Raw genomic sequence first — 15,399 nt, 5'->3', positions numbered from 1 at the left:
GCAGAGGTCAGCCAGCACGGGGGAACTGACCTTCAGCGGTCCCTTCCAACTGTACGGTTCTAAGCTGCGTCCGAAGGGAACGGTTTCTCACGGGCCAGCTGAAGGACGAGGCACGCTCCCAGTCAGCACCGCTCTGCCCAGAGACACGGAACGCACGCTGCCCGCCGCCAGGTGCGCACCACCCGGACGGCCACAGCCGCTGCGAGCCGCTCCCGCTCTTCCCTTACTCCCCCCGCCCCTACCACAGCCGCAGCCCACTGCCGCGCCCCCACACGCACCGACCTCCCGCGGCTCCCTTCAGGACCAACTCACCGTCACCACAGCGCGACAGCGACGCCACCTTTTGCGCGTGCGCAGCTCCGCCAGAAGCGCCCCCAGGCCCGCGCGCCTTTCCCGCCCCGCCCCGCGGCGCGCGCCCTATTTAAGGACAGCGCGCAGCCATGTTGGCCTTTCCTGAGGCGGCGCTGCGGGGAGCTGTGTGCTGGTGAGCGGCAGCAGCGATGGGCCCTACGGACGGGCCCTGGTCGTGGTCGTGGGGGGCGTGCGTCGCGTGCGTCGGTCGTGCTGCGGCAGCTGCGCTGGCAGGAGCCGCTCTCGGTTACGTGAGGCCCGGGGGCGCACGAGCCCGAGGCCGTGCCCGGCGCGCGCCGCTCCTGAGGGCGGGCTGCTGGCCGGCTGGCTCCGTGCTGGTGCGGCGGCCCCGTGCAGGCCTCCCTCCGGCTGGGGGCGGCAGTAGCAGCGCGGGGCACAGCGCAGGGCTCGGGTGGTGGCAGAGGGCTTTGGCTACCTGATGCTGCCTTGCGGCTCCACGTCGCTCTCAGCACTTCATGTTGTTTCTAGAGGCATTAGCTTACGTCGCCAGCAGTTTAATTCGAGGAGTGCAGTGCTGGCGGTTAAGTGAATCTGATCTCTGACCTGAAAGCAGTAATCGTTGGCAGCGTTTACTTAACTTAAAGCGTCATTTGAGGGATGAGAGAGTATCAGCCTTTGCTTTGGTCACCAGAGGTGGCTGAGTGCTGTCAGTGGCCTCACTTCGGTGCTGAGTGGTGCAGCTGAGGCTGCTGCCTGCTGCCCGGAGTGGGCTTACAGCGGGTCTCATTGGGGTACTCGCCTCCTCACAGGCTGCTCATCAGGCCTCTGAAGTAGTGACAGATGAGGCGCCTGAGGAGACTTGCTTTTGCTGATAAGCCACTTTGATTGGCAAGTGCGTGTCCTAATTCTGAAGATAAATTACTGCTTTTCCCAGAGGGGGACTTGGCTGGTGCTGCACTGTGACCCTGAGTATGCCCTTTTTGCACAGCAGGGCAGCCCCGGGTGTCTCAGTGGGAGTGCTGTGCCGGGGCTGTAGCACAGGGGCTGACCTTGAGTTCAGCCTGTAGGGAAACCCCTCAGTCAGTGCTGCAGAGCACAGCCCACAAAGGGCTTAGAGGCTGTGTAATTTGCTGTACCCTGCTGGGATATTCCTCTCCCCAGGGGAGGCTGTTAGGAGCAGCCTAATCCTGCAATCAGTCATTCTTCATTCTGGAACTCTTCTGTTGGTGGATTACAACAGTAGAATGCTCTGGAGAATAAAACCTTTTTTTTCTTCTCTTCCTTGTTCTAGGCAACAAAAGCAGTTAAGAGATGAGTTGGTTTCTGGCTTCTGGAATCTTCAGGCTGAGCTCTGTGCTGTTACCTTGCAAGCAGGAAGATGTCACATGAATTCTGACAGATGTAAGTATCTCTCACTGTACTTAGTGGTGAGGAGAGCATCCAAAGCTGTCTCCTGAAATCTAGGTCTATACTTCTGCAGCTGTTTAAGGCTTGTAAATGGTCTTACTGTGGGAACAAGGTATATCATCATTCGCATGAAGGGTTAAGTCTTAAGCTGTCCTAGACAGTATTCCTCAGTTAGCACAGACTAGTTCATATGTTTTGAATTACTGGCTGACTTCTTACTACTCAGCTTTTTACTTACATAATGACTCCAGTTGTCTATTATGCAGTTCAGTTTGCCTTACCACATAGTACTGCCATGGATACTGAAAGGTGAGGTTTTATCCATTTTTAAATTACCAACCATAGCCCTTAAAATCTGGCCTTCTGTTCCTTGAACCCCAGGACAGTAGAGAGCAAACTGAGCTTTTACTGAGGCTGACCTTCTAAAAGGTATGATACCAGTTAGAAAGCCTTTACAACTGCTTTCTTGTGGGGTGACAGTATTACTTTAAGAATCGTGAAGGAATCAGAAATGAGAGACTTCTAAGAGCACTGGAGAATGCAGTTTTTTAACTGGATAAATAGTTTTGTGAAGGATTAACAGATGTTAGCTGGAAGTAAAAGGCTGAAGTAAAGAACATGCACTCAAATCACTATCCCTGCTGGTACATTACCACATCAGTCTGTCAGAATATGGTCAAAGTGGACAGAGAATCATGGTGTGAACTTCACCTCTGAAAAAAAAACACTTGGCACATGAGGTTTGACTGTATCAGCAGGGACCCATGTTGTTGTGCCCTAGAAGAGCTTTTCTCCTGTTCCTGGCTACACCAAATTCATTCCATGCTTAACGGTTGAAAACACCGTTCTGCTTTGATTTCCAGAAGCACATTTCCGGAGGCCAACTTAATAAACCCCCTTGCATTTGGTACCTGGGAAAAATAGCTCAGTCTTAGGGCAGGTGGGAACCTGTCTGCTGGCGTTGTGATGATGACTCTTTGCCGTTTACCCAGCTGATTTCTGTGATGAGTAACACTGTATCTGATGTGCCAGCTCATCAGTAGGTGGCACATCAAACTGGGAAGATCTTTCGTTTCTGATTTGATTTATTCTGTTCTTTCAAAGATGTTATCAGATGACTTTCTCCACTGACTTCAAGCTGTGCACAGCCAACAGCAGACTGTTGATTTCCATAAGTATGGGTGTTTAAGAAGGTAAGTTTTTCTGCTGTGATGCTACAATGCTGAGGCTCCAGTAAGCTGTTTGCTGGCTGGTGGAGAGCTGTGCTAGCCGTGTTTGCTGCTGCATGCAGTTGTGCCAGCTCACACTGGCTGAAGATGTGGCCTGTTACTTAAGGGTGCTTTTAGACTGCTGCTTGACTTTGCAGTTCTTCTGATACTCTCACAAGAATTAACATTTCAGCTTAAAGCATCACATAGGTAAAGCTGGGGAGAGGCAAGAGTAAAAAGTTGGGCTCTTTTTGCTGAATCTTCTAAGGATACATATTCCTTTCTGTGGCTTAAATAGAATTCTTTCCAGAATTATTTCTGATAAGTCTATTATGAAAATAGCTTTACTGGCATCATGATGATATCTTTGCCGTTTACCCATCTGACTGGTTGTTGATGTGTATCTTTGAATCTGAAGTGCCAGTACAGTTAGTAACTTCATATGATTTTGTTTGAGATTAAGCTTATGGAAAACTGACTGAATTTGAAGTGCTTTGTTTTGTTTTTTTTTTCCAGGTTGAGAACAGTGTGAAATGTGGATTTCTAATGCACCTGGAAATGCTTTCCTGGCCCTTCCTGCTTCCCAGAAGCACTGCTTGATTCTAATATGCTCGGGGTGAAGTCCTGTGACTTCTAATGCCATGCTGAAAGGAAGAAGTCAAGTAAGATGGAGTTAGAGTTTAGATGAAAATGTGAATAATGCCTGAATGAAGTTCAAGTGAGAGTGTGGCTGAGAAGTAGCCCTTCAGATGCTGTTAGAACTCAGTATGAATATTTAAGTTCATAGTTAATATTCATATAGTTAATATTGCAAACAAAATTTGATTACAGGATTAAAACACATAGGAAAACTTGTTTTCTTGTCTAAATTAGTGTTTATAATAATGCTGGAAGCTGTTCTGCTCACTTTCAATGCAGTATTTGTATAAATAAAATCTTGGATTTGTAATTCCAATGGCTGTGTTTTGTTGTGTTGTGTTTTGTTAGGCTGTGTAAATGGTAGCACCATGATCTTGCTGCTTGACCTGCACAGAAGTCGCAGCAAGCCTTCAATATTTGCTCAGTTCATCCATCTTTGAGTAGAAGTCTATACACTTTGCTGCATTTAATGTGGACCTCTGATGTAAAACTTGCCCAGTGTTATGCCTACAGCTACATCATTGCTAGGAAGACAAGTAAGAGAAGTCCCTAGTTGGAGCAGCTGTATCGGTCTTTACACTCATTTTTGCAATGAGGCAGTTAGACTGGAACCCCTTGAGCTGCTTCCTCCCAGGTGGGGCCTACTAATTTTTTTTGCTCTCCTTTCTCCAATGTCCTTATCTAAGCCTTATTACAGATTGCAGGAGCATATGTGCATCCTGTGCTAATATGATGGTGTTGTAATGTAAAACTAAGACATAAAGCAAGAAGCAGTAAGGTGATATAAATCTTAAAATTTATAGTACACAAATAAGTTAAAGTTGTCTTACATCAGTAATTAAATCCTATCAACTGTGCTTTATTTCTTTGCAAAATAGCACTGAAAACAGTTGTCTACTTCTCTGTAACTGCAGTCCCAGGAAGCTAAAGTAGAAGCTTCAGACTCAGAGTGGAGACTTCATTCTTCGTTAGTGCTAATGTAAGTCCCTGGGCCATATGCACCAATAAACTGAAGCAGCTGATGGTGGCACTGCAATAGGTAAATATCTCTCTGTTGCAGGCTGTTCTCATCACTGAGGTCAAATGGAAATACTGCGTTTGGCTCTATGCACAATGCAGACTTGCCTAAGCAAAGAAGAAATCAGTTCAGACCCTAGGAGGCTTGGCAACCTTTGGCCTGTATTTGTAAGGAGTGGAGAGAAAAAAGAAAGCTGTTGCATAGATTACTGAGTAATTCAGTTTTGTAAGTTAGCACTTCTGCATTAGATTGTGATTCTGTCCCTGCCAAATTTGTGTCAACAACTGTGACATGATAAAGAAAACATTACTTTCTTGAGGGAAAGAATTCTGTTTATGCTTTAACCTGGACTGATGCTACAGCTGCAGAGGAGCGATGTCTCCAATGTGCTCTCATAAGGATAGAGGCTTGGTGCTGTGTGGGGCCTTAGGTACAGCACTGAGGCTCACCACTGGAAAGTCAACTGAAAGACTTCCTTCTGATCACAACTCTTAACATTGGAAGCTTTCACTTGAAATGAAATACCTCTATTATTGCAACTGACTTAAGATAAGCTTTTTTCAGACTGACCAAACATGAAAATATACTCAAGACTAAAGACTGACTTACCATGTTTTAAGGTAAGAGATGATTCAAACAACAGGATGGCAATCAGTGCATCTTCCTCAAGGACTTTCTTCCTCAAACTTAGTTTAGTATGAGCTTTGGACAGTGAAATCCTAAGAGATGGGTGTAAACATATCAGAAATACTTGAAAAACTGCAGCAATGAAGACATAGCATATTTCTGTTGCACTTCTGTAAATCAGGAGGTAACACTGCACTTCTTGCTTTAAAGAAAACTTATGTAAGAGAAAGCTAAGAAAATGTAACCCCCCTTTTTATTTTTCCATACAGCTTTAAAGAAGAAAATATTGAAGAAATATTGAGTCTAAGAAAGTTCTTTAAATAGTTTTTTTTAAAACCAGTCCTATAAAATGGTATTCATAGATGTTAAGATACTCTCTATACTTGAACTTCTCCAAACTTAAATGATGTCTGGGTTTTTACTTAATAAACTGAGCTGCTTAGCAGTTTCTATTGGAAACTGACGTGTTTCTATGAGCATTGGACATACAGGATTTTTAGTGCAGATGCTGATAATTTTGATCCATGCACAGAATCTGTCCTCACTCTGCGACTTGCAAGGTAGTAGCCCTGAATGAGGTTTTCTGCTTCAGAACTCAGTTGGACGTGAAGATTCTTAGCAAACAAAATTAACTAGAGAGAAGGGAGAAATTTTCAACATTTAACTGTGGAAAATAAATAATACACATTTTTTTTTCACACCTTTTAATATACTGGCATAGTAATAGAGGTAGAACAGTGTATTTCACCATCCATTTTTGTAAAAGCTCATCACCATTCAGCTATGCATAAGGGTGGATTTTAGATACTGGGCTGAATTACCTGTTACAGAATCACAGGGGTTGGAAGGGAAATGAACCTGCTAAGGCAGGTTTCCTACAGCAGGTTAATGGTGTTAGAAATAATGACAGTTCCTTTAGAATGAGATAGTAACTTTTCGTAGAATCACAGAATGGTTTGGGTTGGAAGGGACCTCAAGGATCATGGAGCTCCAACCCCCCCTGCCGCAGGTAGGGCTGGCAACCTCCAGATCTATTACTAGACCAGTACTAGCTGCTATTCTAGTATTTCATACTAAGTTTTATGACTGACTGCAAATTATTCTCATCAAAAGCAAGTCTTAGAGATCTGTATTCATAGAAATGTTGACCCAGTGTGCTTTTCAGAAGGTAGGTGATGCTGAATTTATTATGCCGACTCTCACAGAACTGAAGCTAAGTTCCCTGATGATCCTCTTAGTGTTGGTGGGAATATGGCAGGGGGCAGAGGTACCAGGTGAATATTGACAGGTTTTACAATAATCTGTCAGAGTATCAGGACAGAACCTTCTGATTCCATGAACAGTATGGTATTCAGGAGGAAGTTGCTCACTCAGAGGGTGCTGACGCACTGGCACAGGTTGCCCAAGGAGGTTGTGGATGCCCCATCCCTGGAGGCATTCAAGGCCAGGCTGGATGTGGCTCTGGGCAGCCTGGTCTGGTGGTTGGTGACCCTGCACATAGTTGGAACTCAATGGTCATTGTGGTCCATTTCAACCCAGGCCATTCTATGATTCCAAGTATAATGCATTGCTAAATTATTAGATAATATTTACTACCTCTTCATAATCCTGTGTTCTGAACTGCTGTGAGACTCTGTACAGCATGGCTTCGGGATTAATGGCTTTTTGCAAGACATGATTCACTACAGGAAAAGACAGCTGACACGAAGGAAATTCATTGTATATCAACAGCCCAAAAACATCTAAAAGATTAGGTGGCATCAAACTCAAGTCCTAAAGAGAAGTCCCAGAGAAAGAAAACAAATTATTTTGGAATTTTGACTATTAGAAACATTGCAATTTTTTTCAGTCTGTAATATTCAGCATATGGAAACTGAATGGTGCAAGAATAGCTAATGAGTTATCTATAATATAAGCAACAAAGTTGTGTGCCAGTAGTAGTTGTCAAAAGCTACTGTGAATAAAATAAATGGCATTTGCTCTGGGGAAAGCTGACTCATTTTAGAAGATAGTTGATTTAAAGTCACTTAAGCTGTAGATTTCTGAGAAAGACAAGTTTGTTTTCATTATTTCCCAAGCTGAAATAACAATAACCAGAAATAATTGTCAATTGCTTTACCATCTGCCCGATTAAAAAGCTGTCCCTTGCTATATGTTTCTTTGGGGAAGAACCCACATCGACGTAAGACCAAAAATTGGTCTGAACTGCAATAGTCACTTGTTGGTCAGCCTCTTCTCCATACTTCTTCCCAGGAATGAACAGCGTTGTTGTCCTGCTCTCCAGAACTAGGACAGTACAAAATACGTCAGTTATGTGATTGAGGTAGTTTAACTATAAATCCTAGTTCCAAACACACTAGCTGAAAAAAGTCATTGCTGTATTTCACTGAATATGTCATGATTAAGTTTTGGCATTTCCATACCACCAGTTCTGAGGACTGAGTGTTTGGGTGCCTAAGTCCTTCAAAGACTAGATCACAAATCCTGCAAGCCTGATGAATACACTTCTCATTTACCTAATAGTAATTCTTGTTTTGCCAATAAATGGATCCCTGTAGTGGAGCCTGCATAGCAAATGCAAACTTATAGGATTTTGCCATTTTTGACCTCATTTCTTTCAGACTTCCAGTTAAAAATAGCTGTTATTTTCCAAGCATTTGAGGGCCATAAGCTGAGGAACAGACCTAGGTATGGTTTTACATGTTTGTTTCATTCTGTCCCCTCATTTGTTAGTAGATACGAAATTACCGGATTGCAGAAGTTCAAGTTTATCCTTTTTGTATGAAGATAAGTCTCCTATGTAACAGATACCACCCTGCGCCAGCAGAGCACTGCAAGCTTGAATACTAGCACTTCCAGTCCCGTGTTTGTCTTTGGACACAGAAGGAAAGATGTCGCTAGAGGATGGGTGTCGTATGCCACGAGGCAGGAGACATATGCTGTAATTCAGAAGCCTAGAGGATTAAATAATTGTCAGTCATAAACTGTCAAATAATTGCTCGGTTTTTCTAAATTAATACTGCTCTTAACACTTCGTAATGATAGATACATCGAGATCTACCTATAAACAACAACAGGCTTAAAAGCACTGTCAAGACTAAATGTGTAAAGCACACTTCAATACAAACGCAGAAGTCTAAGCTTTCTCTCCAGAAGGACTGTATTTCTGATGATTTTAATGTGAGGCAAATCATGGCTTGCAACAGAAGTAATACCCAGGAAAACAAAGAAGTCTCCTAATGTAACCCCGTACCATTCATGCCTATTCCTGTTCTAGAGGAAGGCAGAGGATTCATAATTCTCTTGGCCATCTGGGGAAAAAAAAGAAGATTGGTAACTTCTAGGCTCCAGCTGCCTGCGTTACATCCCCAGTTCTTTTTGAGAAAGGAGAGTGCTGAACTTCTTTTTCACTCCCCTGCACCATATTCCTTGGCACACAGTTACGCACTGCTTGGTTCCACAACCAAAGGCTCCTTAGGATTTTGAGATGTTAAAGCATGATTTCTTCTCATATTAAGAAATAGCATAAAATTATTGATTAAAATGGTAAGTATTGGTAAATTGGCTGTTACACTGATACCAACGTGTAGGTAATGTCTGCTTTGACAGGTTAATGATAATAGATTACTATGTGCATAGCATAGCGCCACGTGAGCTTCTCTGAAGTAACTCTGCCCCAGGCAAACCAGGACATAACTGAAAATTAAGGTAGTGGGGAATCCAGTGATGGAAGGGCTTCAAGTGACACAAGATTTGAAAAGCAGAGAACTTCACTTTCATAATCGCCAGCTTTTGGGGCTTTTTTGTTTTGACTTTGAAAAGAGGTTTAGTTTGACCTCTGCTACACAGTGCCAGTCTTAAAAGCTTACTGAGATCATTATGAGACTGTTAGGGGTATTTGTTAGCAGCAGTCCTATATACATCACTTGAAATAGAGATGTTTCATGGTTATTTTTTAGCAAGTCAGAACCCTGTATTCCTTTTAAGCCTCATCTCTTGCTTTTTGTGTAGGACCAATTATCTTAAAAAAGCAAAAATGTAAGAATTAAGGAACCTCTTTACCTATCAATTATTAGAGTGTCACTTGTCACAATCAGGAGATCGAGGTAATCTGCACTTTCTATTTCACACGTCTGTACTAGGCTCAGTAATATTGCCAGTTTAAGAGTATTGTAAGTGCCTGGTGGAACAACTTGAGAAGCAAAGACATTGGCAAGCATGGCTGTAAACCTCCAGCATGAACTTGAGGTCAGTGAGAGTAGATACTGAAAATTTTCACCGATAAAAGAAGGACCTAATTAAAACAAAACAGAGGTTAACAAGCACTTAGTGGAGCAGTGCAGATACATTAGAATAAATTGCCATTCCAAAAGCTTACAAAGAACTAAGATGTTTATGCATTCAACACTAATTCAGAATGTAAACAGCTGACAGCTATTAATTTTAGTACTCCAAAGGCCGCAGACACGATCTCCTAAAACCAATGGGATAAGAAAGGAATAAGAAACTAAAATATCAGGTCAATTGCATGTATGACTCCCAAGCAGCTTACAAGTGACGAGGGAAGTTGGAAAGGGGAAGCTGAAGAACTGCAGTAAATAATTATGTCATTTCCCAATGCATGGAAAGAGAAGTGGGGAAGAGACGTTCTCAGCTGACCGACTGAGCACATTTCACACTGTAAGAGGAAGGTCCCACAGTGGTTTTGCAATCCAGGCTTCTAGATAATGAAAAGTTCTCAAGATTTTGCACAGAAAAAAAAAATGTTTTTCAAAATTTTAAGTCAATTCTAAATGGAACTTCCTTACCATTTGGTTTACAGGGCTGTACACTACTGACTTCTATACACGCTGTAGCTTGTGGGCCATTTTGTACACAAGCTGGAATTCCTATTATCTTGTAGTGGTTTCCTATTGTCATTCTATTGGCCAGTTCATCTGGAAATGGAAAACAAAACGTGGGGGAGACCTGCAGATATTTTAGCTCATAAAAAGATGTTAAAGACACAGTCGGAAAGCTTTTCTAATGTTTTCATTTTTAACACTTAGTTGCAGAAAACAACAGTTGGATTCCAGGTTTACCATTGTGGAGTAGAATCAAATGAAGCACGCAATACAAAATAAGTAGTGCAAAAAGTAAGGAAGGCATAATGGGTGAGGAGAAGTACATTCCTGATAAAGCAAATGGATGATTCACTCAGTTCTGCACTGAAAAGCAAACGGACAGTTGTCTGCAAGTATATTCCAAAGCTCGTGGTTCCACCACTAGCAGTTACTGTCCTATAAATGTGATAGAAAAAAAAAAAACACACACCAAAAAGTGACCATAGTTACAAAGATTTCAAAAAGGTACACACACAGCTTTGGGAAGACTGTAGTTCTGTGCATCTTATTCAGAAGTCACATTTAGTTTTCAGAAGTGAGAGTTATGTCCAACCAAGTGTGAATCTCAGCCTGTAAGATCCTGCCTAACTGCACTGGTCACTCGAGCCAGGGGAATTGCAGTGCGTGCCCAATCCACAGTATCACACCAACATAACAATAATGCAGTGCTGCAGTTGTAGCTCACGAAAGTATAATGTTTTTTAGTTCAGATAAAATTGTTGGAAATATGACGACGAATTGTGATTTAGTTGGATATTCACATTCGAAATCATTTGGTGTTCCCAGTGGAAAGCAGTGGTAGTAGAAGCCAAAAATCCTGACCGAATGCGGAAACCAGCTAGATTGAGGAAGGATGCCAAAAACACATGGAATGGGTGCAAAACAGCATGACCAAAGGAAGTAGAAAGGAGGAAAAAACAAGCTTCAATTGGAATGTAATGCAGCAGAGCTGGCCAGGGGATCTTGCTTAAAGGAAGACATAGAAGTGAACACCACAGTTTGGCTATATGTTATTCTCTGCAATCATTTATGCTTGCATTAGGCAGGTGACTAAACCCCCCCCGCCCAGTTTTATTAGAGAAAGAACCTATATGAATTATCAATATACATTATCATGACTTTCATCAGTTTATCCAAAGAAATGGACCAGTAAGGAAAATGCAAGTAATTGTTACAATTCATTTCTAAAACACTGTTAGCAGATCTTAGAACTGAAACTCAGCATACCTCTCAAGAAAACTGTAAAAGTCTGAATCCTAAAATGCGATTTATGGTTGGAATGTCCTTTTAAAGCATGAAGAACTTTGGCGTCAATCATTTCAACTATCTGTTTATCTTTCAAGATAAAGGCAAGGAAAAGGTTAGTTGTCCTGAAAACCAAGTACTGAGCTTTTTGCTTTGCTCTTTTTCTTCCCTCTAGGATGACTGCTATCTTTTGCGGCTGTGATCCCCACAGCCATTTTGTTTACGTACTGCATACCAGAAGTAGGGGGATAACAGACCTAGAAAGAAAACTACGCAGTTCCTACCACCAAGTACTCTGAACTTCATATCTTCCTGCAGTGGTGAAGAGCACAAACCGCACACAAAGTCATTCCTCACTGTAGCAGATTCTGTAGCTCCGGGCAGATGCACCCTTATGTACCTAAAACCTGAAAAAGAAAAAAGAAAAAAAAAAAAGTTTCATAAGCATATATAAGCATTTCACATTAAGCACAGAAGTAATTAAAAACTGGGCAGAGAAATTCCGAATTCACAAGTGTTTCTCCAGATAAGCCCGCTGCCACTGGCGCACGTTGGCCGCCAGATGGAGACATGCGCTCATAAAGACTGCATAGGAAAATGCCTCTCACCAGAGGTTTTCAATCTCGTGAATTAACTAAATTATTAAAGAGCTCTTCAGGCACTGAACGGCCTGCCCAGGGTGGTGGTGGAGTCACCGTCGCTGGAGGTGTTCAGGATGTGTTTAGATGTTGTACTCAGGGACATGGTTTAGTGGGGAAACGTGGTAGGTGGATGGTTGGACTGCACCATCTCGGAGGTCTTTTCCAACCCTGGTGGTTCTACAATTCTATGACAGAGTATTAACTTCTTCTACTGCTACCTTCAGAGAATGGACAGGTTTCCCCAGTGCAAAGAAATCTTGCTCCTTGGGTGTATTTTGTGACAGTTCCCATTGCAATCGCTATTCCTTCAGACATATAAAATCTCTTAGACGAGTAATTAAATGGAAATGCAGAAAGACTGAGAACGTAACTCGGTAACGGTGGCAAATGTGTTGGTTTCAGCAGTATGCTTATCTAACAAGAGACAGGATGACATTAATATATTTAATTCACATGTTTTTATTTCAAAATGCTGTTTATAAATTCAATTTACTTACACGAAGAAATGCAACACAGTGTATGAATAGCTTTTAGGATAAAAAAAAAAATCAGAAACATGTCAAGTGGAAAAACAATTCCATCAGTTATGCCAGAATTCTTGCAATATGTTGAGGTGACAAGCAAAGGGAAAATAAGGGCTGAAAAATTAATACCAAAGTAATCTTTACTAACACTTCACCAGACTTTAAAGATTTAAGATCTAACTGCGGAAACAATTGGACTCACTTGGGCCTCCGTCTGTAATTGTTCGATTAATGATAACGTCTTAATAGCTACGAAACATACCTGTGGTTGAAAAATAACTTCACTTTAGAAAGGAACATCTAGTTAAAATAGAGAAGGATTATTTTTGTCAGCCCTGACCACAGCTATAAACTTACTGACTGAAAAATCCCTGCAGCTTCCATGGGCTTATGAAGAATACAGTTTCCAAGAGTTGCATCCAATTCAGCAACATCAGAAGGGTTTATTGAAATAACGAAACGATACACAGCATAACTCTGTTTTGAGTCTGCAGGAGCAAAAATTATCTTAAAAAATAACAGAGGTTTGCTTAACAATACTTACCAGTGTTAACAAAGTATTGAGTGAGCAATACCGTTGTATCTTTTGCAATCGTGGATGAATTTCTCAAGGCCACCACTTCTGTCAAGGTAAACAAGGATAATTTCCTTCATTTTCTGTATTTCTTTATGCATCTTCCAAAAAGACCTTTGGACTCTTAGTGAGAATTCAGGAATAAGCTGTAAAGAATTAGGTCAGAATTGGCCACACATGCTACAATAAAAATGAAGTTAAACTCCTAAAATGCTCTACTATTCCTCTTATTACTGAATTATTGCACCACCCAACCCACGACCCATCAAATTGAAGGCAGCATTTAGCCCTCCTTCTCCTTACCTCCCCCCACCCCCCAGTCATTGGAGGTAAAGTAAGACATATATAGATATATATAGCTTTGAAGGCTGTCGTAGATGTTGAAAACATGAGACTGAGGGACCATTTATTTCTTAAATTACACTTTCCTAGTTTGCTGTCACCTTCTGTAGCATCTATTTAAGGTGTAGATCTTGCAAATATCAATATTCACAGATGATCGATCCTGTTTATGAGGGTGGATAGCGATAGGACAAGGGGGAATGGTTTTAAATTGAGACAGGGGAGGTTTAGGTTAGATATAAGGAGGAATTTTTTCACACAGAGGGTGCTGACGCACTGGCACAGGTTGCCCAAGGAGGTTGTGGATGCCCCATCCCTGGAGGCATTCAAAGCCAGGCTGGATGTGGCTCTGGGCAGCCTGGCCCAGTGGTTGGTGACCCTGCACATAGCATGGGGGGTTGGAACTCAATGATCATTGTGGTCCTTTTCAATGCAGGCCATTCTATGATTCTATGATTATTCCTGTAGATAAAACTTTCAAGACCACAGAGTTGGTCTGGAAGGTGACAATACCCTTCACTGCTGTATTTATTGCATACTGTTTGCACATCTGCATTTTCAGAGTAAAATCTGAGAACTTCTCTTATGAATTTAGAAGGAGAAGTACTAAGGCCAAAATGTGGCATTTTGTATACACATATCTGATGTCCCTGGTCACTGCAAGGGAGTTGGACTGGATGACCTTTAGAGATCCCTTCCAACTCTAAGGATTCTTTGATTCTATGATTTTTTACCCATCACACAGATTTTATTTTACAAATCATCATCTGTCTTTTCTGTAGGTAACCAATATGAAACACCACTTAAACCTTCAAACACAGATGTAGCTACCTGGAACAAGACAAAGCACAGCATTAAGAAGCTGAAGAGAAAGTAAAGCTCTTCATTAAGACTCGTGGCAAGAGGTGACAGAAGTTGGTTTGTGAGGACAGACAGACCCGGGAGAGAACAGGGTACCTGAGGTGCACCTGTATGGCAACAGCACAGAACTTCTTGTCAGAGCTGTATGCTGGGGGTGGGCTGCTAGATGTGTTCTACTGGCCTGAAGTGTCACCTTTTATGCACAGATTGAAGGAGAACTTACATTAGGGTTTATTTTTTGATTTCTTTAGGATTAATCCCATGCAATTACCATTCAATCCCTTCAAATCTTCTACAAGAAGAGATTAAAGTCCAGCTGAAACCATGGCCTCTCCTTCCCCCCACCGCCCCGAGATCACTGTGTCATGTTCTGGGGCCACAAAGCACAGACACGAAGCACAGCGAGGACAGCCTACCCCACGGCTCACGGTGTTCTCCACACGCTGCCGCTCCGTTTCACAGAGCCAAGCGCAGCCACTCACACCACCGGAGCCCCCACAGCCGCACTCCGCTGCCTCACAGCACCGCGCCCTACACCACCTCCATCGCTCCCAGCTGCCTCTTCATCACCACCACCCCTCCTCGCAGCCCAAAATATTCCCCAGGGCTTCCCTTCGCCACACCCCGAAGCTTTGCCGCCTTCGCCGCCCGCCGGCGGGCTCGGGCAGTTCGGCGGCAGCACCAGGCGGCCCCGCAGGCGCCCCGCCACTTCGTGAGGGAAAACGCAGCCTCGCGCGCTCAGTTCTAACGCTCCACCATCGGTCACAGATGTCACCTCCCCTTCTCAAGCACCTGCTTGAATAGGAAGAGAATAGCACCGCGGTTCCCACGTAGTGTCTCCTGCCTCGGATTTGCCACCATTTGAGATTTTACTTCTCAACTCAGGGTTCTGTGAAGGGCCTGCCCCACTTCCATCGTCTTACTATGAGAAGTACCGCCATGAAATGCAGAGATACAGAACAAGAGCATTCATCTATGGAAGTATGGGAGGGGTTTGTTGCTTGAAGTAGGACGCAGTTTGTTACTTTGCCTTAGGCAGTCCTGACCTGACTGGGGCACTTCACAACATGGAAGAGAATAGAAGGAATACAGTGAACAGAGGATCTCAAGTGAAAGGG

General features: G+C 42.9%; 2 protein-coding genes and 1 long non-coding RNA gene across 11 annotated transcripts in view; 1 reads left to right on the top strand and 2 right to left on the bottom strand.

Moving 5' to 3' along the window:
- LOC121112089 overlaps positions 1-351 on the bottom strand; it is a 41,653-nt gene extending 41,302 nt beyond the window's left edge. For 2 of the 3 annotated variants that reach the window (XR_006936343.1, XM_040691150.2), the window contains exons 1-2: positions 313-351; positions 31-133 (exon numbers count right to left, since the gene is read on the bottom strand). The gene's annotated coding sequence lies outside the window, so the exon portion shown is untranslated. The remainder of the gene's footprint in view (positions 1-30; positions 134-312) is intronic. The other variant, XM_046928396.1, reaches the window with a different exon arrangement.
- Positions 352-445: 94 nt separating this feature from the next.
- On the top strand, positions 446-5,200 carry LOC107052740. 2 transcript variants are annotated; one of them, XR_003073965.3, is made up of 6 exons: positions 446-484; positions 1,604-1,713; positions 2,824-2,912; positions 3,444-4,200; positions 4,481-4,545; positions 4,627-5,200. It is a non-coding gene; the product is annotated as an uncharacterized LOC107052740 (long non-coding RNA). The 2 variants fall into 2 exon arrangements; XR_005856110.2 differs by having other exon boundaries at positions 4,445-4,545.
- Positions 4,346-15,111, bottom strand: MCMDC2 (minichromosome maintenance domain containing 2). 6 transcript variants are annotated; one of them, XM_040691137.2, is made up of 16 exons: positions 15,074-15,111; positions 14,378-14,474; positions 13,080-13,224; positions 12,862-12,992; positions 12,707-12,766; positions 12,199-12,394; positions 11,624-11,746; positions 11,322-11,429; positions 10,020-10,148; positions 9,274-9,505; positions 7,960-8,165; positions 7,331-7,497; positions 6,808-6,984; positions 5,701-5,843; positions 5,194-5,303; positions 4,346-4,691 (listed from the first exon to the last, which is right to left on the bottom strand). In XM_040691137.2, the coding sequence occupies exons 3-16, from the start codon at positions 13,177-13,179 to the stop codon at positions 4,525-4,527; spliced, it is 2,049 nt and encodes a 682-aa protein (XP_040547071.1). In that variant the 5' UTR covers positions 13,180-13,224; positions 14,378-14,474; positions 15,074-15,111; the 3' UTR covers positions 4,346-4,524. The 6 variants fall into 6 exon arrangements, with proteins under 6 accessions (XP_040547071.1, XP_040547075.1, XP_040547070.1 ...); XM_040691141.2 differs by lacking the exon at positions 15,074-15,111 and adding an exon at positions 14,698-14,958 and having other exon boundaries at positions 12,862-12,891; positions 13,049-13,224; XM_040691136.2 differs by lacking the exon at positions 15,074-15,111 and adding an exon at positions 14,698-14,958.
- Between the last annotated feature and the right edge of the window lie 288 nt (positions 15,112-15,399).

The sequence above is a fragment of the Gallus gallus genome, chromosome 2 (genome assembly GCF_016699485.2).
Source record: "Gallus gallus isolate bGalGal1 chromosome 2, bGalGal1.mat.broiler.GRCg7b, whole genome shotgun sequence".
Lineage (NCBI taxonomy): Eukaryota > Metazoa > Chordata > Aves > Galliformes > Phasianidae > Gallus > Gallus gallus.
The sequence above is the reverse complement of the archived record's forward strand: the minus strand, read 5'-3'. Positions and strand labels throughout refer to the sequence as shown.

Bases quoted from the DNA above. Each gene is read 5' to 3' on its own strand.
- MCMDC2 (XM_040691137.2), bottom strand. From the start codon at position 13,179: ATGCATAAAGAAATACAGAAAATGAAGGAAATTATCCTTGTTTACCTT. The intron at 7,498-7,959 runs GTAATTTCGTAT...GTACTGTCCTAG, and splicing joins ACTTGAACTTCTGCAATCCG to TTCTGGAGAGCAGGACAACA. The intron at 4,692-5,193 runs GTAAGTCAGTCT...TTCTTTGCTTAG, and splicing joins ATCTCTTACCTTAAAACATG to GCAAGTCTGCATTGTGCATA.